Here is a 22,985-nt window from a genome sequence, read left to right on the forward strand (position 1 = left end):
GATTTCCCAAGCTTCTTCATCCCCTAACTTTGCAAAGCCACGATTGTCCACAATAGAAATTGTGTCGGTGAGCTCGTACGCTCTCCTCTCCATGGTCTTCCCACCATTGGATATTCCTTCTCCCGCCCAGTCCTGGAAGGTACCATTACTCAAGGTGTAGACACAGGAATTCACAAAGGAAGACTTTCCATGGCCGATGTAACCAAAGACCTGGATAAGAAGACGGTCATATTGGCCAGTGGGTAACTGGTAATCCTCAAAATAATCTGACAGCTGGTCACAATCCCGGGAATCTCCTTTTTTTAGTTGTTTGCGCTTTTTAGCTGTAAAGAAAATCAGTTTTTACAAGAGCAGCTGAAATGTAATACACGTGTTTGCCATAAGATAATGTATTTCTATATTTGCAGAAACAAGGTCGGAAGACTTACCTGGGATAGCTTGGGCAGTCTTTGGTATTGTGTTTCCTATGTCCTCTAAAAAGTCAGAAAGCTCCTTGAGAAATTCTTGGGCCTGTAAAAATAAAATGTGTTTGAAATCATCAAGAGGTGTTATTTTTCTTTATCTCTGTTTTTCTTTAAGCTGTAGCCCAATTACAAATTTAACCACTTAAGCCCCGGAGGATTTGGCTGCTCAAAGACCAGGGCCTATTTTGCGATTCGCCACTGCTTGACTTTAACGGACAATTGCGCCGTCGTGCGACGCTGTACCCAAAGGAAATTGAATTCCTTTTTTTCCCACAAACAGAGCTTTCTTTTGGTGGTATTTGATCACCTGTGCAATTTTTATTTTTTGCTCTAAAAACAAAAAAAGAGAGACAATTTTAAAAAAATAACAAGATTTTCACGTTTTTTTATATGAAATTCCCCCCCCCCCCAAAAAAAAAATGTAAAAATCTAAATTTTTTAACATTTTAGGCCAATTTGTTTTCTGCTACATATTTTTGGTGAAAAAAATTGCAATAAGCATATTTTGATTGGTTTGCGCAAAAGTTATTGCGTTTACTAACTACGGGAAAGATTTATGTCATTTTTATTGTTTTTTTTTTAACTAGTAATGGCGGCGATATGCCATTTTTTTTGCGGTACTGCGACATTGCGGCGGACAGATCGGACCCTTGACTGACATTTTTGACACTTTTGGGGTTACCAGTGACATTACTACAGTAATCAGTGCTATAAATATGCACTGTTACTGTAAAAATGACACTGGCAGGGAAGGGGTTAACTTTATTAATGATCAAGGGGTTAAGTGTGTCCCTAGGGGCGTGATTCTAACTGTCAAGGGGCGTGGCTTGTGATGTAACCACAGAGACATACGATCCTACATAGCAGGATTGTGTAGTCTCTGCAGTTACACAAGGGAGAATGACAGGCGGCTTTGTTTACATCAGCCGTCTGCCTTTCTCCCTCTCCAGCGGGAGATCGCGGGTGGCCGGCGGATATCACTCGCCCGGGGATGTTAGTGAATGAGCGGGGGCGGGAGTGGGTACCGATACGTCGCTTTGCCCAGTAGGGGCTGACCGCTGCAGTAAATAGTCGTGCAGCGGTCGGCAAGTGGTTAAAGTCAGCTTAATTACTAAGAGAATGGTAGAAATTTGACTTGATTTTAATGTTTCAGTGATTTGTAATTTGTTTAAGACAGATTTTAAATCCAGACACCCCTGTCAGACACTAAACAAAACCATTTACTTTACTCTCCTGCAGTCATAAAATTACAGCTTGGTCAGGGCTGCGATTGAATAGTAAAAGAACTAACCCACCTCCACCTAAAAACTGTACTTCAGCCCAGGGCCATCTTACCGAATGGGCACGCTGGGCAGTTGCCTGGGGGCCCCACTTGCCTGGGGGGCCCCACCTGCCCAGCGACCCAGCCAAGGATTAATCCTGATTCCTGTGTGCCTCCCGCCGGCGAACTTAGCAGGTGGCAAGTGCCTGTCGGCCTTGCGCTGCTGTCGGGCCACTTGGGCCGTGGAGTGGGAGCCCACATTTGTAGGAATGCCTGTCCGCCTCCAGGGGAACATGCAAACACAGGCCAGTCGAGTCTGACTCCCATCTGTGTGTGTGTTCACTAGACCCAGCCGCCGAACTTGGAGGCTGTTATTAGCCTGGCACCTCTGTACCAATAAATATTGTCTTATTGATAATTCACATTTTTATTCTCGTGTGTGATTGTGTAGGCGGGGCCCCAGTGCACTGCATTGCCCGGGGCCCTTTAATGCTCTTAAGATGGCACTGCTTCAGCCATCTCCATTAGATGATCTCCTGCAACTTTGATCTTTTGTAGCAGCTCCCACTGTTTCTTATCCTTACATGTATATTTGGTCATTGGAAATATATACAGTGCCAGCACCAGCTTGGAACCAGTGTAGCATTGTACATTTGAATATTTTATTGAGTAATTTTAGTATAAACCAATGTAACAGGGGATATCAAAATATACCAAATCGGCAGAGCAAGAGATTTGGAAGACCGTTTAAGTTTACCTTGATGCCTTTGTCAGGTTGTTCATTATACACCCTTATTGTATTATCCTTGTCCTTTACAAATTCATCATATCCTCCAGAGACATGGTATTTGTTTTCGTTGAGGGCCTGGTTTATATCACACTTGAGTTTCTTAAGTAGATCTTCACACTTTTTCAGAGAGGAATCCTCACAAATCTTCCAGAGCTCCCTCCTCTTTTCCTTTAGGTCTTTCTGCCAAAACAATTGCCAACACAAAATTAATTAATGTATCACATTTTTGGGAAACATTATGTAGCACCCTCCTAGTTAGGTAGGTGCTAGGTAAAGCATTTATTGCTCCTGCTGCTTATCAGTGGAGCCTAATTTATTCGTTTGCCAGTCACATCTTTCCAGGTGTGATTCACTTGGTCTGAGGGAGTGTCCACACTGCATCCAATGAGGGAGCTTGTTGGAAAGTGGAGGAAACCTAGCCAGTGACACATCATGTTTTATGGCAGTCCCAGTGGGAGGGCATTCTCGCAATGCATCCTGGGATTGACCATAAATACTGAGGGGACATGTGACAGGGTGTCTTTGGCGGGAAGCACAGTCCCAGGAGGAGGTGGACGGCTGTCTGTCCTCCTGCAGTGTGTGAGGAAAGTGGTCTTAGGTGGTCAGGCTAGTGGACCAGGTGTGGAGCTGAGCTGCAGAGGATCCGCAGTTACTGCTGGCAGAGTCTCTTGAAAAAAACAGTGTCTGTGAGTACTGAGGGACCTGCCAAAGGGTCTGGCAGAGGAAGGGGGACCACTCCAGTGAAGTCAGGGGGATCAAGGAGCTAGCTCACACAGAGAGTAATACAGAAAAGGGGTGCCATGTAGAAAGCCCTGAAGAATGGGAACAAAAGGGGGTGCCAGGGAGGGCCCTGTGTTGTGCAGTACAGTACAGCTTATCTAAAGAGGTTCATTAGTTACTACTTCATCGCTAGTGACAAGGTGAAGCAGCGGCCTTGCCGCACTCAAGTGTATCTAAACGTCCCAGCTAATTGTGCATAGTTTATCCAAGTTGGAGTATCTCACTCATTCCATTCTACTATCCAAGTTCTCAATAAAAAAACACAAAAACCAAAACTCCTAGACTGTTTCTTGACTGAGTCAGGCACTTTGAAGTCGCTGAAGTATTGTACTGTTGCCATGGGTAACCCAGGGGAACCCGTCACCAGCAGTTACCGAGGGAGTAGTGCTACAATTACAAACTTCACATTAACTACCTCTAGCTGATGGAGGTATTCATCTTGACTCTTCTCATGTGTGACATAGCTCTTTTCAAACTCACGGAGAGCTTCTTCCAGTGAACTCTCATGCAGCCTTTGGAACTCCTCTTCAGTGTTGAATTGTTGAGCTTTCATTTTGTTTTCATATGATTCTGTAGACTTGCGTATTGAGCTTAGATTCTCTTCCAGGGTCATGTTTGACATGGAACGCTCCAGATGGGCAATATCACATTTAGTGACAGAATCAACATAGGACTTGAGAAGCTGTGCAAAATCTGAAAAACATTGTGGAAAACATTAGATAAGTCTGTCCATCTCCATGAACTTTTGGTATTTTTTTAAAAGTTCAGCATTAGGTAGTTCTAATATTGCACACTGTGACTTGTCAAAGTTAGAGTCGCCAAAGTAAAAAAAAAAAAAAGAAGGTAATGATTAGAGCTCCTGTAATGTTTAGATTGTTGACTGTGCCCCAATCGGGGAGAATCACCCTCTCTATTGGCACTTTTCCACTGCAAGTACTGGCTCGGCTCCACTCGGCACTGCTTGGCCCAGCTCGGCTCAGGTTGCTTTTCCACTGTGTGGTACGAGTCGGCACCTTTCAGCACTGTATAGGCTCTACTCGGCTCGGTTTGCTTTTCCACTAAAGTAGTAAGTGGGTGGGATTACAACGATTCTCTGACCAATCAGTGGCTAGTAGTAACAAACAATCAAGGCTGCATGCAAAGGATTGTGGGATATGGTATAAGTACGGCCCGCTTGGAACCCCAACCAAGGTGGTACTGTTTAAGCAAGCCGTACTGAGCCGTACCATGTAGTGGAAAAGCTCCGCTGTACCAAACCGTACCGAACCGTCCTAACACGTACCATGCGTTACCATGCAGTGGAAAAGCGCCAAACCGAGCCAAACCGATACGTACCATGCAGTGGAAAAGCGCCATATTTGTCTTGGGAGGTTCTAAACCTTTCCTACTCTATAAAATTTTTTAATCAATCAATCAATAAAGCAAGTATCAGCTTTAAACACATAAGGGGACATCTCCTGAACACAACCATACACAAAAAAACTCACATGGTTTCCAGTTTTTAACAGTGCTGATTTGGGAATTAACTAATACAGTTGTGCTCAAAGGTTTGCATACTCATAAAATGTTGGCATTGAGATTGAAAATATGACTGATCGTGCCCCAAAACTGTCTTTTATTTAAGGATAGTGATCATATGAAGCCATTTATTATCACATGGTTGTTTAGCTCCTTTTTTAGGTCATAAGGATAACGGACATCACCCAAATGGTTCTGATCAAAAGTTTCCATCCCCTGGAATTTTTGGCATTGGTACAGACACACAAGATGACACACACAGGTTAAAATGGCAATTAAAGGTTCATTTCCCACATATGTGACTTTTTCAATTGCAATTAGTGTCTGTGTATAAATAGTCCATGAGTTGAGTTTGTTAGCTCTTACATGGATGCACTGAGCAGGCTAGATACTGAGCCATGGGGAGCAGGAAAGAACGGTCAAAAGACCTGCGTAACAAGGTGATGCAACTTTATAAAGATGGAAAAGGCTAAAAAAAAAGCTATCCAAAGCCTTGAATATTCCAGTTAGCACTGTTCAATCACTTATTAAGAAGTGGAAAATGGGGGATCTCTTGATACCATGCCAAGGTCAGATAGACCAAGAAAAATTACAGCCACAACTGCCAGAAGAATTGTTTGGGATACAAAGAAAAACCCATATGTAACCTCTGGAGAAATACAGGCTGCTCTGTAAAAAGACGGTGTGGTTGTTTCAAGAAGCACAATACGACAATACTCAAACAAAAATGAGCTGCATGGTTGAGGTGCCATAAAGAAGCCTTTGCTTGCGCCAAAGCCACAAAAAAGCCCCGGTTACAATATCACCGACAACACATTGACACGCCTCACAGCTTTAGTATTCTGGAGTGACGAGACTAAAATAGAGCTTTATGATCACAATCATAAGTGCAATTTTTGGAGAGGGTTCGCAGCTGTATTAAGATGTGGGCATGATTATAACAGTAGCACCACATTGTTTAGACCATAGTGGTAATATTTTGCAGCCTAGACTGTGGCCCCTTTAACTTACCCTGCAGGACATTCCTCCAATGTATCTTGTTACTCCCTTTTTGTGATGGTAGGACTGGCTAGACAGAATAAAGTGTCCCCAGTACAGGTGCTGCAGTGACTATTTTGTTGAAGATTGCGACAGCGAGTGAAAAGTGGCAGCACCCATAGTGGAGGCAACTGTGCACAATGCTAAAGGTGTCCTCAGCATAGGGGGTGGCCGTTTTGGAAGGAATGAGAAATTTACATGGAGTACTGGGTGGTCAATCAGAAGGACTCTGATTGGCCACCCAGTGGTCTGAAGCCCCACCTACCAAATCCAGGGAGAAGGGAGATGTAGTCTCTTCACAGAGACCTGTGGAGAAGGGGACTAAGACTACAGATCCCAGAGTTCCTGGAGAGCAGGGGGATTAGGAAAATCATGCATAAGGAGGACAGACATATGGAGGGATAGAGATGCACAGGTTGTGGGTGTGTTGTGGCTATAGGACAATTGCAAGGAGACCAGCTCTGCCTGACTTCTCTGTTCTGCTGCTACAGGTCTTAAAGAGGAGAATCAGGAAGTACTGAGACTTGTACTGCCCCATCCTGGTGCGGTGTGCTGACTGATGAGCTGGCATTGTTGCCCAGAAGTGCTGCCTTCTATGAGCCTGTGAACAGGAGTGCTCAGACTTTCCCCTTGCATTCTTACATTTGTGGACTCAGCTGCTGTCATAGTTGCTGTCACAGTGGTTTGCTTAGGGACAGTTGTTTTTTTATCCCTATTTTCAGGGGACTATATGCTAGTGTTACTGGGATCTGAACTGTGATGCATGGGACTACAAGACTCATTGTGTCCATCTAAAAATTGGACTATGCAGACTGTCATTTCAGATCTGTGTTTTCAGGTACGCTGATTCTAGAGGGATCTTTCATCTACACCACAGGAGCCAAACACAAGGCCCGTTGGCCGAATGCGGCCCCCCAGGCCATTTCATGTGGCCCTCGCACCTCTCCTGCAGCTGCGGGACCCCCCTTGTTTCTGCCCCCACCTTGTCTCAGTAGTCGGCAGCAGCGAGAACAGAACTCCTTTGGCAGATCCTGTTCTTCTCTGTGCTGCTGGGCTCATTTTTGCCCCCCCCCCTTCTCAGCAGCCTGCTGCAGAGAGGAGGGCAGAACTCCTCCTATGGATCCTGCACCATTCTGTGCAGCCATAACACCACCTTGCCTCTGCCTCCCCTGGTCTCAGCACTCAGCAGACTTTTTAAGCTGACTCCAGCCCTCCTCTGGTCCTCTTCCAGACCTTGCACTTTCTTCTTCCCAGATCCACCCACATCTTCTTCCTGGCAGTAACACAAGGTAAGGGGGTGCATTGTGATGTAAGGAAGGGTGGTTGACTCCTGACTTCTGATGGTGGGGGGCTCTTAACATCTCATGTAAGGGGGCGTAGGGTGCTCTGGACATCTAATCTTACAGATATAACCGGCCCTTTGGAGGGCAACTGTAATGCTGATGCGGCCCGCAATGAAATTTAGTTTGACACCCCTGATCTACACTGTTACTAAAAGGACTGCCTGGAAGGAGCTGCCTTAAGAAGAAGGACCATTTTGTTGGCCTCTGTGGGACTACCAAGGTGCCTGCTACACTGATGAGATGCCTTGTGCCATTTCTTGTTGCTGTCTCTCTTTACTCTCTGGTATTTCAAGTGCCCTTAAGAAGTGCAAGCTCCAGGACCCGGACCCTGACTTTTATTAGGAAACCACTGACAAGTGGTATAGGGAGGGATCTCCGATAGCTGCCCCTGTGTTCTTACCATTGGGGTCCTTCTTCAGCCCTGATATACTAACACCTTAAATCTACTTCCTTATTGCATAGGTATTGTCCATATTTTGTCATAACTCCATTGGTCGTTCTTTATTGCTGTAGAATTTATACTATTTACCCAGCTGGGCATTGTTTGCCCAAAATAAAATAACCCCTTTTCAGCTTCAATGTGTGTTGAGGAGTGTGGTAACACCTAGTAGGTTGGTCTGCATCAGGGTGGAACAGAAAAACCCAAACAGCCAGCAGCTCCTTCAGGGGTGGCGCTAAATTTATAATGGCCCTGTAGATCCCTGTTGACATTAGGTTGCTTGTCAACTCACCAGATCCAGTCATAATTCTGTCCTCTCTTAATCTTTTTGCTAATGCTTCTTGAAGAATGAACTGGCAAAAATCCTCAGCCTTCTTGACAAACTCAGGCACTAGCTCTGATTCAGGAACTTGGGACATGTTACTCAAAACCTCTTTGTCCGTGGATGGAAATCCAAAGTAAAAACACTTTCGCTTTGGAAAATGAGCTCTGATAGCCTTACGTATATCATTTTGCCTTAGTCCCCTGGGTGTTTTCGCAGCTAAAATGAAGAGAAAAAAAGTACATCTTAAAATTAATAAACTTTAATACACTGAAACTGGAAGTATTGGACAAAACCACAAGTAAAAAGTCAGGCTTATGCAAGCCATACACAGAGCAAATTTCTTTTCTGCAACCACAGGTGAGACAGACAGTGTTGAGAAGGGAATCCCTTACATCGAGCCATAGTGTTCTCCAGACGGGGGGAGCCGCTTTCCCCCCTGGGAGAAGACATTAATTATTGCTAGCAGCTACTGTATACCAGCTGCTTGTGATAACTACATGTAAAATCCGGCTGGCTGGTTGTACCAAAGTTGATCAATTGATCAACTTGGTAAATTTAACCTGCCCATACATGGTTTGATTCTAATTGTCTATGGCCGGTCTTATTTAACAAAGTAACATTATGTATTGTTATATAATCCATAAACTCTGCCAAAAACCCTATCATTATTAGATACCAGGAACACAATCTAAATACAGAAACTTAAGCCATCCAAGGATGCATATGTGTGACATGTGGGTTTTAAAATCCATCCTCTTTGCTGCTGTTCATATGTGTTAGAGCCGGTTCACACTGGGGCGACTTGTCAGGCGACCTGGTCGCCTGACAAGCCACCTGCCATAGATTAGCACAGGACCCGTTCTAATAGGAGTGATACAAGTCGCTCCGACTTAGAAAATGGGTCCTGAGCTTCTTTGGGGCGACCTGGAGCGACCTGCATTGACTTCAATGATATGAAGTCCGTGTAGGTCTCTCCGAGGTCGCGGTGCGCGCTGTGCACCGCGACTATACAGGTCGCCCCGGAAAGTCGAGTCGCCTGTATGTGAACCGGCTCTAAGAGGTTAACAATAATATTTGTATTGGGAACCATAACATTAGCATTGGGTAGACTGTCCCTGTAAGAGCCCATTTAGACAGGGGCGACACGACTTGCTGGGGCGACCTCGGCACGACATGCACGGACTTCATATAATTGAAGTCAATGCAAGTCGCCTCCAGGTCACCCCAAAGTAGTACAGGACCCTTTTTCTAAGTCGGAGCGACTTGTGTCGCTCCTATTAGAACGGGTCCTGTGCTAATCAATGGCAGGCGACCGACCGCGACTTGTCAGGCGACCAAGTCGCCTGACAAGTCACGCTAGTGTGAATGGACCCTTAGAGTCCATTCACACTGCCGCGACTTGTGAGGCGACTTGTGTGCCCTCAAGTCGCCCCAAGTCGCTTGACATAACAAAACCAATGTAAATCAATGAGAGCCGTCTTAATTGGCACTACTGAAATCGCTCCGACTTCAGAAAAGGGTCCTGTACTACTTCGAGGCGACTTGTATCTGACTTGTCCCAATAGACTTCAATGGGAGTCGCCTCCTTATCTTATTTGAAGCGACTTGTGATCTGACTTTCCATTAAAATTGTCCTGAACCAGAAAAAAAGATAATTTTTCATAGAATTTTTAGTAGCGCAGGGATAAGGCTCCGCTCCTTTCACACCTGGGCGTGTTTGTTGCAGGTGTTTATTGTGCATTTTTTGGGCGTCTTTGGAGGCAGGCATAACATCTGAACTTCTGTGTAGGGGTATATATACACACACACACATATATGTATATATACACATACACACATATAGGTGTGAAAGTAGCGGAACCCTATGCCTGCAAATAATTTCATTAGCGCAGGGATAGGGCTGCTCTCCTTTCACACCTATATGTGTGTATGTGTACATATATGTCTGTGTGTATATATACCCCTACACAGAAGTTCAGATGTCATGCCTGCCTCCAAAGACGCCCAAAAAATGCCCAATAAATGCCTGCGACAAAAACGCCCAGGTGTGAAAGGAGAGGAGCCCTATCCCTGCTCTACTAAAAATTCTAAGATGATCTTTTTTTTATGGTTCTGGACATGCTACAGAGCTGAAAATTCACAGGTACACTTTTTAGACCCCCCAGACACTAAATCCAAAGAAATCTCTTTTTTTTTCAAAAATTTTTCAATAATTGGCTCTCTATCAAAAACGACAATTTTAAAGAACTTTTTTTTTGTGTGATTGAGCATGACCCAGAACCATCATATTCTGATTGGCCAAATACAAAGTCGTACAAAGTCGCCTATCATACAAGTCGCGCTGAATACGCACTAAGTCGCGCTGAAGTCGCGCTGAAAGTCGCGCTAACAAGTCGCCCCTTATGAGGTGACTTTCTGGTTGCGGCAGTGTGAATGGAGTCTAAATGAGAACTAACTTAATTCCAGTGACTAAGCTATCTATAATAGCTTTGACAACTAAAAGACCTAAAATAATTTTTAGGTATACAAATATTAGGTAAAATAATTTTGCATTATTCAACAAAGATGACAAAGAATTGAACCTTAGGTCAGATTAGTACGTACGGACATTCTTTAGACAGTTTTCCAAATATTCATCAGCGGTGACTGAGCGTCCATCCAAGTCTGACTTGAGAGTGAAATCCCGTATGACCCAGGCAAAGAGAGGCACCATATTGTCTCTATCTTCCTGACTCTGGGATTTCATCTTCTGAACTGAGGCTTTTTGTACCACCTCGATATATACATTTAATGTAGAGCTGTGAACATATTTTATAAAGGAAATTAAACTTTTGGTGATCAGTGCTTGTGTTTAAAAGTCTGTATATAGCCAAAATGTTCTCTTTATTTTTAGAGAGAGTAAGAAAGGGTTAATACCCCATGTCACAGGGAATTTCATCACTTAGACAGTCTATACCAAGATAGGTGTTCCAATTGAAAAATTTCCCCGCACTTCTTCTGCTGGCAACTCCAAAACTTCTCAGAGGGAAAGAGTAGGCACATTTCATTTGGAAATTACAGTGCATTTTTTTCTGAGACTGAAAATATGGACATATTTGCAGCTCAGCTTTTAATCCTTTTTAAAAGGCCGCTATTTCAGAAAGAGAGAGCAAGTAGGTTTCATTTTAACCACTTAAGCCCCAGAAGATTTTACCCCCTTCCTGACCAGTGCCTATTTTGCCATTCGGCACTGCGTGACTTTAACGGACAATTGCGCGGTCGTGCGATGATGTACCCAAATGAAATTGACGTCCTTTTTTTCCCACAAACAGAGCTTTCTTTTGGTGATATTTGATCACCTGTGCGATTTTTTGATCATGCGCTATAAACAAAAAAATAGCAAAAATTTTGCAAAAATAACAATATTTTTCAAATATTTTTATATGAAATTCCCCCCAAAAAATTTAAAAATTAAAATTTTTAACATTTTAGGCTAATTTGTTTTCTGCTACATATGTTTGGTAAAAAGCGTATTTTGTATATTAAAAAAGAATAGCGCGCAAATGCAAAAGAAATTACTACCAAATCTGAAGACAATCCATAAATAAAAATGGGGATTTGGTCCCACCATATGGCCATATCGTGCTCAAGCCCACTACTGCGTCAAAGTACCCCATTATCAGTGGGTCCTACACTATCCATGAAAAAGAGATGAATCCAGCCTCTTACCTGGAGATAATACTCCTTGCTGGGAAAGCTGTGCAAATGCACTACAGGGGACTCCTCCTATATCCACTTGATGGTGGAAAGCGTATTTTGATTGGTTTGCGCAAAAGTTATTGTGTTTACTAACAAAGGGAAAGATTTTTGTCATTTTTGTAATTTTTTTTTTTTAACGAGTAATGGCGGCGATCTGCGATTTTTTTTGCGGGACTGCGACATTGCGGTGGACAGATCGGACCCTTGACTGACATTTTTGACACTTTTGGGGGTACCAGTGACATTACTACAGTAATCAGTGCTATACATATTCACTGTTACTGTAAAAATGACACTGGCAGTGAAGGGGTTAACTTTATTTGAGAGGGAGGGGTTATGTGTGTCCCTAGGGGCATGTTTTTAACTGTGATTGTCTATGGCTACTGGTGTAGGAACAGTGATCAATGGTCCTACATAGTAGAACCGTGTGATCTCCATTCTTACACAGGGAAGAATGACAGGCGGCTTTGTTTACATTAGCCGCCTGCCTTTCTTCCGGTGTACGGAAGATTGCGAGTGACTGGCGGACATCGGGTCTGCTGGGCACACGCCCAGGGGGGTCCGTGACCGTGCGGGAGCGCGCCTCCGGCGGCGCGCGCTCGCTCCCTAGAGCCTCACAGGCTAGCGACGTAGACCTACGTCGCTTTGCCTGTTAGGGGCTGACTGCCGACGTAAATCGTCATGCGGCAGTCGGCAAGCAACATTTTTAAAATGTGTCTTTTTCTGAGAAAGGGAACAGATAAATTGGACAGATTTGCCTTATAGTCTGTACTTCTTATTTTGCCTGTATGCAATTTTAAAAAGTATTTTCAGTGTATTTTTTCTGAGACAGGCAGGGGCGTAACTACAGGGGTTGCAGGGGTTGCAATCGCTACCGGGCCCCATGCTCCAGGGGGCCCGGTAGCAAACCAGTGGGTGAACTTCCAGGATCGCAAAGGTCACACTTGCGACCGGACCCTGGCATTGCACCACTGTGGGGAGGCCCCAAGATTGCAGGAAGGGGGCCCACAAGATTGCAGGAAGGGGGCCCACTGCAGAACTTGTGAAAGAATCCTGCTGCGGGACCGTAATAAAAGGCCATGCAACGAGTGTAAAGAGCCCCAGGATTAGTGGGAAGAGCCCTGGGCTTGAAGGTAAGGGCCCCGGCCAGGGGTCTGGGGGGCCCTTCATGGTTTCTTGCATCAGGGCCCTGAAGGTTCTAGTTACGCCTCTGGAGACAGGTTTACTGTACTTTACATTATCCTTTTGAATAGAATGCAATTTCAGAGGAAGAAAGCAGGCAGATTTCATCTGGAAATTTAAAATCACAGTGTCTTTTTTTGGAGCCAGAAAAAATATACAGATTTGCTTTACATTATGTTACCCTTTCTAATGTGTTGCACATTTCAGTGGGAGCAGGCAGATTTCATATAGAAATTAAAAATGACAATGTCTTTTTTTTTGAGACTGAAGACAGGAAAACTGGATATATTTGATGGGCCGTATTTATCCCTTTTATACTTTCAGAACAGAATGCAGAATTTACAGAAGAATAATAAATTGTACAGGTTTGCTGCACAGTATTTATCACATTTAATGGAATGTGACTTCAGAGTGAGAGAGCAGGCAGATTTAATCTTCAAATACCGATAACAATTTTTTTTTTCTGAGACAGTAAAAATGGTACATATTTTTTTGCACAGAGTATTATCCTTTCTAATAGTATACGATTTCAGAGGGAAAGAGCAGGCAGACCGCAGCTACAAATTACATTTTTTTTAGACAGAACACAGTTTTTATGCCTCTTTGATAAGGTACAATTTAACCACTTGCCGACCGCTCACTCGAGCTCTACTGCGGCAAAGTGGTTAGTTATCGTCCAGCGATGTAGACCAACGTCGTGGACTCCTTCCCTTGTGGGCGGTGCTCTCGCGCCACCGGAGGCTCGCTCCCGCTGTATTCATTCACAGCGGGAGTCGGGCTAGGGGAGGAGCGGTGGCGATCGCCGCTGCTCTTCCCCGATCGTTGGGGAATCGAGTGTGGAGATCCGCCCGCTTGTGTAAACAAAGCGGGCGGATCTCCTAAGTGACAGACAGTGACAGATTGCAGGGTTCAGCATAGCTGAACATGCGATCTGTCCCTGTGTCACTCAGTCACCTCCCCCCACACACGTTAGTAAGCACCAGGCATACATTAACCCCTCCCACTCCAATAAAATTAACCCCTTCCCTGCCAGTGTCATTTTTACAGTAACAATGCATATTTATAGCACTGATTACTGTAGAAATGTCACTGGTACCCCCAAAAGTGTCAAAAATGTCAGTCAGGGGTCCGATCTGTCCTCCGCAATGTCGCAGTCCCGCAAAAAAAATTGCAGATCGCTGCCATTACTCGTTAAAAAAAACCAATAAAAATGTCAAAAATCTTTCCCTTAGTTAGTAAAGGCAATAACTTTTGCGCAAACCAATCAAAATACACTTTTTGTGATTTTTTTTACCAAACATATGTAGCAGAAAACAAATTGGCCTAAAATGTTAAAAAAAATTAGATTTTTACATTTTCTGGGGGTGAATTTCATATAAAAAAATGTGAAAAATATTGTTATTTTTGCAAAATTGTCGCTATTTTTTTGTTTATAGCGCATGATCAAAAAATCGCACAGGTGATCAAATACCAGCAAAAGAAAGCTCTGTTTGTGGGGAAAAAAGGACGTCAAATTAGTTTGGGTACAGCGTCGCACGACCGCGCAATTGTCCGTTAAAGTCACACAGTGCCGAATCGCAAAATAGGCCCTGGTCAGGAAGGGGGTAAAATCTTCCGGGGCTTAAGTGGCTATGTGAGTTTTACTCACCAAATGGTTTAGCCTCGCATATACTGTAAATGCTTGGCATAAATTGCTCAGAATGCACCACTACCTCTGAAGAGTCTTCCCATATACTGCTATGAATTATAATCCGGTGGTTCCTCATATATTGGGCAAAGAAAAAGGAACTATGTATGTATTCAACAACCAAAAACTACTCACATATGTGTATTTCATTTACTTGCATTGGAGACTGGCTTGAGAGTAGGGAGTCTCTTGCCTGTGGGTATTACATAAACCATATGAGAGTTTTCAGGATGGCCTTGCTTTTTATTGGATGACAAGTCAGATAGAGCCCACCTCATTTTCTAGCTGGGGGATGTTCAGCATCATCTAATCCTTTCCTACCCAGCCTGATTGTCCTTGGCCCTCCTTTAACTCATTTGAGTTCAATTATTTCAATCATGGAGGCTCAGGATCATATGTGAACATTACCTAAGAAGGTCTGCATGCAGATGCTCACTCCTCTAGACTGGCACTCACCCATCAAGATATTTTTTTTATATTTGCTTAACAGTGCTGATGGCTCTTGAGAGGAGTACTGAGGCAGGGTCCTGTGATAATGAAAAGGAAAGGAAAATAAAAGGGAAGGGGAAGGAAAGGGAAAGGTTGCTTCAGGAGGAACAACTTTTCTTTTGACAAAAAGGATACTTTATTTTTTCCAGGGCATCCTGATTGATAACCCCACTACTGTTGTAGATGACAGCACTACTCATGAGCATGGCCAATGACAGGATCATACAATCATTGTCCTTGTCTCCCTAAAAAACAGATGATGAAAGGTCAATATTGAGAAGTTTACGCATTAATCTGCTTCAAATTAGTTTCATAGGCTTACCTTCCCTGGGTCTCCAAGTCCTTCCGTATCCAGAAGAACCAAGGTATGATCAGATTTTATTGGGTGCGGCATGCACCACATCCAGATGCCTTTGGTATTTGCCTTAATTGTGTGATCCACGGAGAAAACACCTGGAATAAGTAGACACGATGCTCAAAATGTTTTACTTATGTGCCTGCAGTGAAAGTAAAACAGTATAATACAGTCCATTTGATGGAATATTTATCTCCTTCCTAGAAGCACAACCTTTCATGGAACTTCACCACTAACCTTAAACTGTGATTAAAAACCCAACAATATAAATACTGTATTTTCTGGCGTATAAGACTACTTTTGAACCTCAAAAAAATCCCCCAAAAATGGGAGGTCGTCTTATACGCCGAGTATAATATCTCCAAGGTAACCTAAGTATAAGTATTACCGGTAGATCATGTAATAGGGGGGTCGTCTTATACGCCCAGTCGTCTTATACGCCGGAAAATACGGTAAAAGACATTTTGTGAAACTAGGCATTGGGCCCACAGTTTCGTACGGAGATTATCCATAACAATTAGGCTCCTTATAGATACTCTAATAGCTCAAACAAAGTAAATGGAGGAATTGGTCGCACTCCGCAAGGAAGCTTGATAGAAAAGAAGTTCTTGTTCACTACCTTATACCTGTGTATGCAACATGTAAAGAACTTATTTTCCATCAAGCTTCCTGGTGGTGTGCGACCAATTCCTCCATTTACTTTGTTTTGCGGTGGGGAGCCGGGGTTCAGCACCCACCATGGATTGTGGATACAGACCTACCTGAATGGTGTTACTCCTTTTCATTACTACTCTAATAGCTCAACATAATCATCAAACATTTGACTTTTCCCAATGGTGACACCCTAAAGGTGGAAATGCTAGGCCGGGCATATGCAATATTTAAAGGAGTTCTGTCAATTTTTGTTAGCTGCCATTCTCAGATATTATCTGACATGCTGATCTACCTTAGAAAACACAATTTTTTTAATTATTTCTCAAAAAAAAGAGATGAAGACTTTCACTGAGCATGTGTCACCACATACTGAAAGGCTTTCACCAACCTAAGAGTCTCCTTCACACTTCTGCCAACTGGAAGATCATTCACACTCATGTGATGCACTATTCCATTAGGATCAATGAGAAAAAGATCCCTTAGAGCTATGCCTGGGTTATCCAGTAGGACTCCGTAGTCGCGGGATATCTGCTTTGTTAGGTCAGACAGCAGCGGAATATTCATGTGTCCAAGTCCTCCGTTCTTTCTAGGGGTATTTGTCCAGGCCAGGTGGCAGAAATGAGAATCCACAGAGAGCGGAAGCGGCTGGAGCGCGGATAACTCGTATCGCCAGTAACCGTCCTCCATTGAGCTGTTGACTGTAGTTTCTCCACCCATTGGATGATCAATTTCTTATAGACTATCTGGCATTTTTGTCCTACCTCTCTTTCTTCTTCTGAAAATTCTTCAGTCTTCCTATGGTAACCTGGCTTGATCCAGATACCATGGCACACATTTTCTATGTATGTATTCAGGCACACAGAACAAGTGCAGGTACATGACGACTTGGTGTTTTGCCTGGCTTTTTTCTCAACCTGTGTCTCTTCTCCTGTTTCTTAACCATGTATAGTTGCTTATATTATGGATCTCCTTGTGCAGTACTAAGGCAGCCCATACATGAGTCAGTTTTCTGTTCAGCCAAAGGGTTGCACGAAAACAAACAAGAAAAAAAAAAACTTGATTCCCCCCATCCACACACTGCAGAATGACAACAGGGAGATTTTCTTGTCATCAGGGTTTATTGATCGTGGCTTCCGGCTTATAGCAGGTAGCACTGATAAAGCAGCGAAAACCCGACAGGGTGGTTGTACAGAAGTCGATTGGTAGATCGATTACCATACAACCCCAGTGCCCATACAGAGACTGAATATTGGCTGCTTCCTGCTGAATCAGTCCAATTTCCATCAATGTATGGCTGGCATAGGTCTTGACCCCAGTGGGCTTCTACTTAAACCCTTGGCACTGCTTCTGACAAAGCAGGCTTGATCTTTGGTTACATGTCTCTTAGATATTTACCTAAGCCCATGTAGACACTCTAACTCTTATTGGGGTAAGGTCACTCTGTTAAGGTTCCATAATTAAATCAAATAATGACACATACCAGGGCATAAGAATATGGTGGCACCTAAATACAGTGCAAGCACATAAAGCTTCAAGTTGACAGTGACTACTTAGGACCGCTGTAGCAGCAGTCATCAAGTCCAAACAAGTGGCCAGCCCTTACAGAAGACCTTTACATGTGAAGATGTGGTTAGAACATTTATGTCCTCTGTTTTATCATTTTAGTACTTAAAGCGGTAGTATACCGCTTTTTGTGACTTTTAACTACAGGTAAGCCTATAATAAGGCTTACCTGTAGATACAATTAATATCTCCTAAAACTGCACGGTTTAGGAGATATTTGCACTGCATGCAGCCGCTGACGCGAACGGCGCATGCACTCTGAAGGTCCGGGGAGACCTTCAGAGTTCCTTGCTGGGAAGTGCCGGAAAATGACTCCCGCTCGCATGCGCGGGAGTGACGTCATCGTGGCTCCGGACACTCACAGTGCCGGAGCCGCCGAACCTGGAAGAGACGCAGAGGGATCATGTCAGCTTCCACAGCGGTGTCCGGGGGTCCGTGTCGGGGCTTCATTCTAAGGTAAGTATTTCATAATAAGCTAGTATGCGATGCATACCAGCTTATTATGCCTTTTGTCTTGCAGGGTTTTTTTTTTTTTTTTTAGTATACTACCACTTTAAAGATTAAGCACTAAATACCATAGAAATACCATAAAGTATTAAATACCATAGAAATACCATAAAAGACAATAAGCAACAATAAGCAACATACAAGGTCGGGTGTGTGACTCGTAAGTTACAACTAACGGGATAACCAATACTGTTTAGATTTGTTGTATGACAATAATATCGTGGTGAACACTTATGTGTAACAATAATGGGTTGAGTCGTAATAAGATCAAATAGCAACCATAAGGCCTCATGCACACTGGACGTTTTTACAGCTGCTGTTAGCAGCGTCAGACGTTTTTTTTTGCAGCTGCAGAACGCCCATCCATGTTATTCTATGGCCTCATGCACACATAGAGCTTTTAGGAGCTCCAAGTGGCATAGGCGTTTTACAGCTCCAAAAAAAACCCAGGAACTGTGGGTTCAGGAGCTCCAGCGTCAAGCTGCAAAAAACGTCTGACGCTGCTAAAGGCTCCATAAGGCTTCATAACGTTGCTTAACGTGCGTTAAGCCACGTTATACGTTTTTTTTTCTTCCATTCAAAATCAATGGTTCCCTATGGGAGCCTATTGATTTGAATGGAAGTCACACCGCAGGTCGGATCAGGGTGATCCGACTTGCGGTGCGACCTGCACTGTGAGAATCTTGAGGGGGAACTCCACGCCAAAATGGGGAAAAAAACGGCGTGGGGTTCCCCCCCAGGTTCCAAACCAGGCCCTTCGGATCTGGTATGGAATTTGAGGGTAGCCCCGCGCCGAAAAAACGGCGTGGGGTCCCCCCCAAAATCCATACCAGACCCTTATCCGAGCATGCAGTCCGGCATGCCAGGAAAGGGGAGGGGACGAGCGAGCGGCCCCACCCCCCCTGGATCATACCAGGCCACACGCCCTCAACATGGGGGGGGTGTGGGTGCTTTGGGGCAGGGGGGGCTCTGCACCCCGCACCTCAAAGCACCTTGCCCCCATGTTGATGAGGACAAGGGCCTCATCCCCACAACCCTGGCCGGTGGTTGTGGGGGTCTGCGGGCAGGGGGCTCATCGGAATCTGGACCCCCTCCCTATGTGAATGGGTATGGGGTACACTGTACCCCTACTCATTCACCCCATAAAATGCAGTGTATGGAAATAACGACAGGAGACGTTTTGGAAAATTTATTAAAAATCTTCATCCGGCTCTTGTCCTCTCCGGGGGTCTTCTCCTCTCCGAGGGTCTTCTGCTCTTTTGCTGTCCGCCCTTCTTGTCTTCTCCTCTCCGGGGTCTTCTGCTCTTTTGCTGTCCGCCCTTCTTGTCTTCTCCTCTCCGGGGGTCTTCTGCTGTCCGCCCTTCTGCTGTCCAATCTTCTTGTCTTCTCCTCTCCGGTCTTCTGCTCTTTTGCTGTAGCTGTCGGCTGTCCTTCTTCCTCCGGTCCTCCTCCGACGACGTCTTCAGCGATTATGCCGGCCTCTGGTCTCCGCAGCTTATTATATAGCCATTAGGGGCGTGGCCGCCAGATGACGTCATCGGGAGACCACGCCCCCTTGTGTCACATGTCATCTGTGACACAAGGGGGCGTGGTCTCCCGATGACGTCATCTGGCGGCCACGCCCCTAATGGCTATATAATAAGCTGCGGAGACCAGAGGCCGGCATAATCGCTGAAGACGTCGTCGGAGGAGGACCGGAGGAAGAAGGACAGCCGACAGCTACAGCAAAAGAGCAGAAGACCGGAGAGGAGAAGACAAGAAGATTGGACAGCAGAAGGGCGGACAGCAGAAGACCCCCGGAGAGGAGAAGACAAGAAGGGCGGACAGCAAAAGAGCAGAAGACCCCGGAGAGGAGAAGACAAGAAGGGCGGACAGCAAAAGAGCAGAAGACCCTCGGAGAGGAGAAGACCCCCGGAGAGGACAAGAGCCGGATGAAGATTTTTAATAAATTTTCCAAAACGTCTCCTGTCGTTATTTCCATACACTGCATTTTATGGGGTGAATGAGTAGGGGTACAGTGTACCCCATACCCATTCACATAGGGAGGGGGTCCGGGATCTGGGGGGCCCCCTTGTTAAAGGGGGCTTCCAGATTCCGATGAGCCCCCTGCCCGCAGACCCCCACAACCACCGGCCAGGGTTGTGGGGATGAGGCCCTTGTCCTCATCAACATGGGGGCAAGGTGCTTTGAGGTGCGGGGTGCAGAGCCCCCCCTGCCCCAAAGCACCCACACCCCCCCCATGTTGAGGGCGTGTGGCCTGGTATGATCCAGGGGGGGTGGGGCCGCTCGCTCGTCCCCTCCCCTTTCCTGGCATGCCGGACTGCATGCTCGGATAAGGGTCTGGTATGGATTTTGGGGGGGACCCCACGCCGTTTTTTCGGCGCGGGGCTACCCTCAAATTCCATACCAGATCCGAAGGGCCTGGTTTGGAACCTGGGGGGGAACCCCACGCCGTTTTTTTCCCCATTTTGGCGTGGAGTTCCCCCTCAAGATTCTCACAGTGCAGGTCGCACCGCAAGTCGGATCACCCTGATCCGACCTGCGGTGTGACTTCCATTCAAATCAATAGGGAACCATTGATTTTGAATGGAGGCAGAAAAAACGCTGCTAACAGCTACTGTGGCCAAACGTGCAATAACGCTAGTAGAAAAAGCTACTGAAAGCACGTTTTTACAGCTGCTGTTTCCCGGCGTTATGTAAACAGCTTTGGAGCACGTTTTTATGACGCCCTGTGTGCATGGAGCCTAAAGAGAACATAACTCTAATAAAGAGAGTAGGGTGAATAAGAAAGATAGAGAGGAAGAGAGAGAGAGAAAGAAAAGGAAGAGACAAACATGGCCAATCAAGTCAAGTTAATTTTAAATAATTTTGGGGGAGTCTGGATCCTAATACTGGAATAGGGGTTAGACGTTCATACTGGCACCAGTCGCAAACTCGATCTTTCAGAAAATGTAAGACATTTATCAATGAAGGAGATCCATCTGATGTTAAAGCGTGTGAGATGTTGGCCATGTTGTAGAGCCACATTAAGGTTTTCTCTGAGAAGTGGAATCTTTAGGTCAGTTTTTATTTCTGTACCGGTGGGGATATCGGCAGAAATCCAGTGTTTCAGTATTAGTCTACTAGCTATTAGGAGGCACAGTAATGTCCATTGATAATTGTTTTGTAGATTTATGGATTGACCCCCTGTGGAGGGGAAGGATTTTTTTTTATAACAAACATGCCATACCTACCTGCTCTGTGTAATTGGTTTTGCACAGAACAGCCCCGATCCTTCTCTTCTTTGGTTTCCCGCTGGTTCTCCTGGCTCCTCCATCTTGATCAGTGTGTCCAGAGCAAGCTGCTTGCTCTGGGGGCACTCGTGCATGCTTGCTCCCGAGCCTTGCTCTGAGCGTTCATAGGACACACAGAACGGGCTCAGCGCCGACGCCCGCTCCCTTACTAGCTGTGATTGAAAGCCACAGGATCCAATGGCTCCCACTGCTGTGTCTCAGCCAATGAGGAGGAAGAGACCCAAGATAGCAGCCGCTCTCCTGCACACTGCTAGATGGGCCTTAGGTAAAGATTAGGAGAGGGGGACTGCAAACTTCATGCATAGAATTTATTAAGGTAAAAAAACCTTCAACCTTTACAACCACTGTTATTTTTAAAGCCTAATTCCAGGTTATAGTGAAGTTTAAATAATTTGTTTGGACAAGATCAAACAGACTATATAAGTTACATAGTTACATAGTAGGTGAGATTGAATAAAGACAATAATCCATCCAGGTCAACCTGTGTAGGTGTGTGTGGCCGTAATCATCTCTCATACCCCTGAATGTTCTGATCCTTGAGATGTACATCTAATAGTCTTTTGAAAGCAACCATACTTCCCGCAGAAACCACCTCTTGGGGCAGAGAATTCCACAATCTTGTAGCCCTAACAGTAAAGAACCCCCTGCGTTGCCTGAGGTTAAAATGCTTCTCCTCTAATCCCATTGTATGCCCTCTAGTCCTCATGCAATCCTTTCGACTGAATAGCTTTTTTTCTATACTGAGATCACCATTGAGATATTTATAAATTGCTATCATGTCCCCCCTCAGATGTCTCTTCTCCAGGGAGAATAAATCAAGTGATTGCAGATGCTCTTCATAATTAAGGTCCTCCAATCCCCTAATCAGTTTAGTTGCCCTTCTCTGGACTCTCTCCAGCTCCAACACATCCCTCCTTTGGACCGGTGACCAGAACTGGACAGAATACTCCAGATGTGGTCGGACCAGAGTTTTATAAAGTGGTAGGATTATAAACATTGCTAAAACCTGTAATTAGGCTTTACTTCTAAAACACATCTTACAGAAAATGAATAAAGTCGTTTTTGTCTTACCTCCTTGCCGGCCTGATAATTTGTTGAGTAGATAGGATTTTCCAGTCCTGTAAGGCCCCACAATGGAAACCACAACCAGCGGCTGTGTGATCTGTGCCAGGATTGTTTGGGCATCTTCATTTACACCCAACCTATTACCGACGCAATTCTCAATCAGACAGATGGGGTTGTCCATCCTTGGTGGGGGAGCCATGGTAAACTAGAGAAACAAAAAACAATCTTATGCTGACGCTTAAAAACTGGTCAAAAACATTGTTCTAAAAAAATATGGTTGTCCTGATTATTCAATTTTGCCAATCATTTTTAGTTAGTTGTATCGTTTTTGTGATGTGATTTTACAACAATGTTTAAATGAATACAAAAGCAATGAAATAAAGAAAAAAATAAAAACCCAGAGTGGGATCAGAGCAATTTTTGTACATTTCAGATACTCACCAATAGGTTTAGCAATAACTTTGCTTAGCAATAATTTATGATAATAAAGTACT

The 22,985-nt window shown here is 44.6% G+C and overlaps 1 protein-coding gene across 1 annotated transcript in view; it reads right to left on the reverse strand.

Moving 5' to 3' along the window:
- The window catches only part of LOC309558463 (uncharacterized protein), a 114,503-nt gene extending 91,811 nt beyond the window's left edge, over positions 1-22,692 (reverse strand). Inside the window, exons 1-9 of the mRNA XM_082261534.1 lie at positions 22,498-22,692; positions 15,377-15,507; positions 15,190-15,299; positions 10,563-10,756; positions 7,926-8,174; positions 3,711-3,988; positions 2,483-2,695; positions 429-510; positions 1-323 (exon numbers count right to left, since the gene is read on the reverse strand). The exon at positions 1-323 is cut by the window's left edge and continues 13 nt beyond it. Coding sequence (XP_082117660.1) covers positions 1-323; positions 429-510; positions 2,483-2,695; positions 3,711-3,988; positions 7,926-8,174; positions 10,563-10,756; positions 15,190-15,299; positions 15,377-15,507; positions 22,498-22,690 — 1,773 coding nt within the window. The 5' untranslated portion in view covers positions 22,691-22,692. The remainder of the gene's footprint in view (positions 324-428; positions 511-2,482; positions 2,696-3,710; positions 3,989-7,925; positions 8,175-10,562; positions 10,757-15,189; positions 15,300-15,376; positions 15,508-22,497) is intronic.
- Positions 22,693-22,985: the final 293 nt, after the last annotated feature.

Source organism: Pelophylax lessonae, assembly GCF_965119305.1.
Source record: "Pelophylax lessonae genome assembly, chromosome: 6".
NCBI lineage: Eukaryota > Metazoa > Chordata > Amphibia > Anura > Ranidae > Pelophylax > Pelophylax lessonae.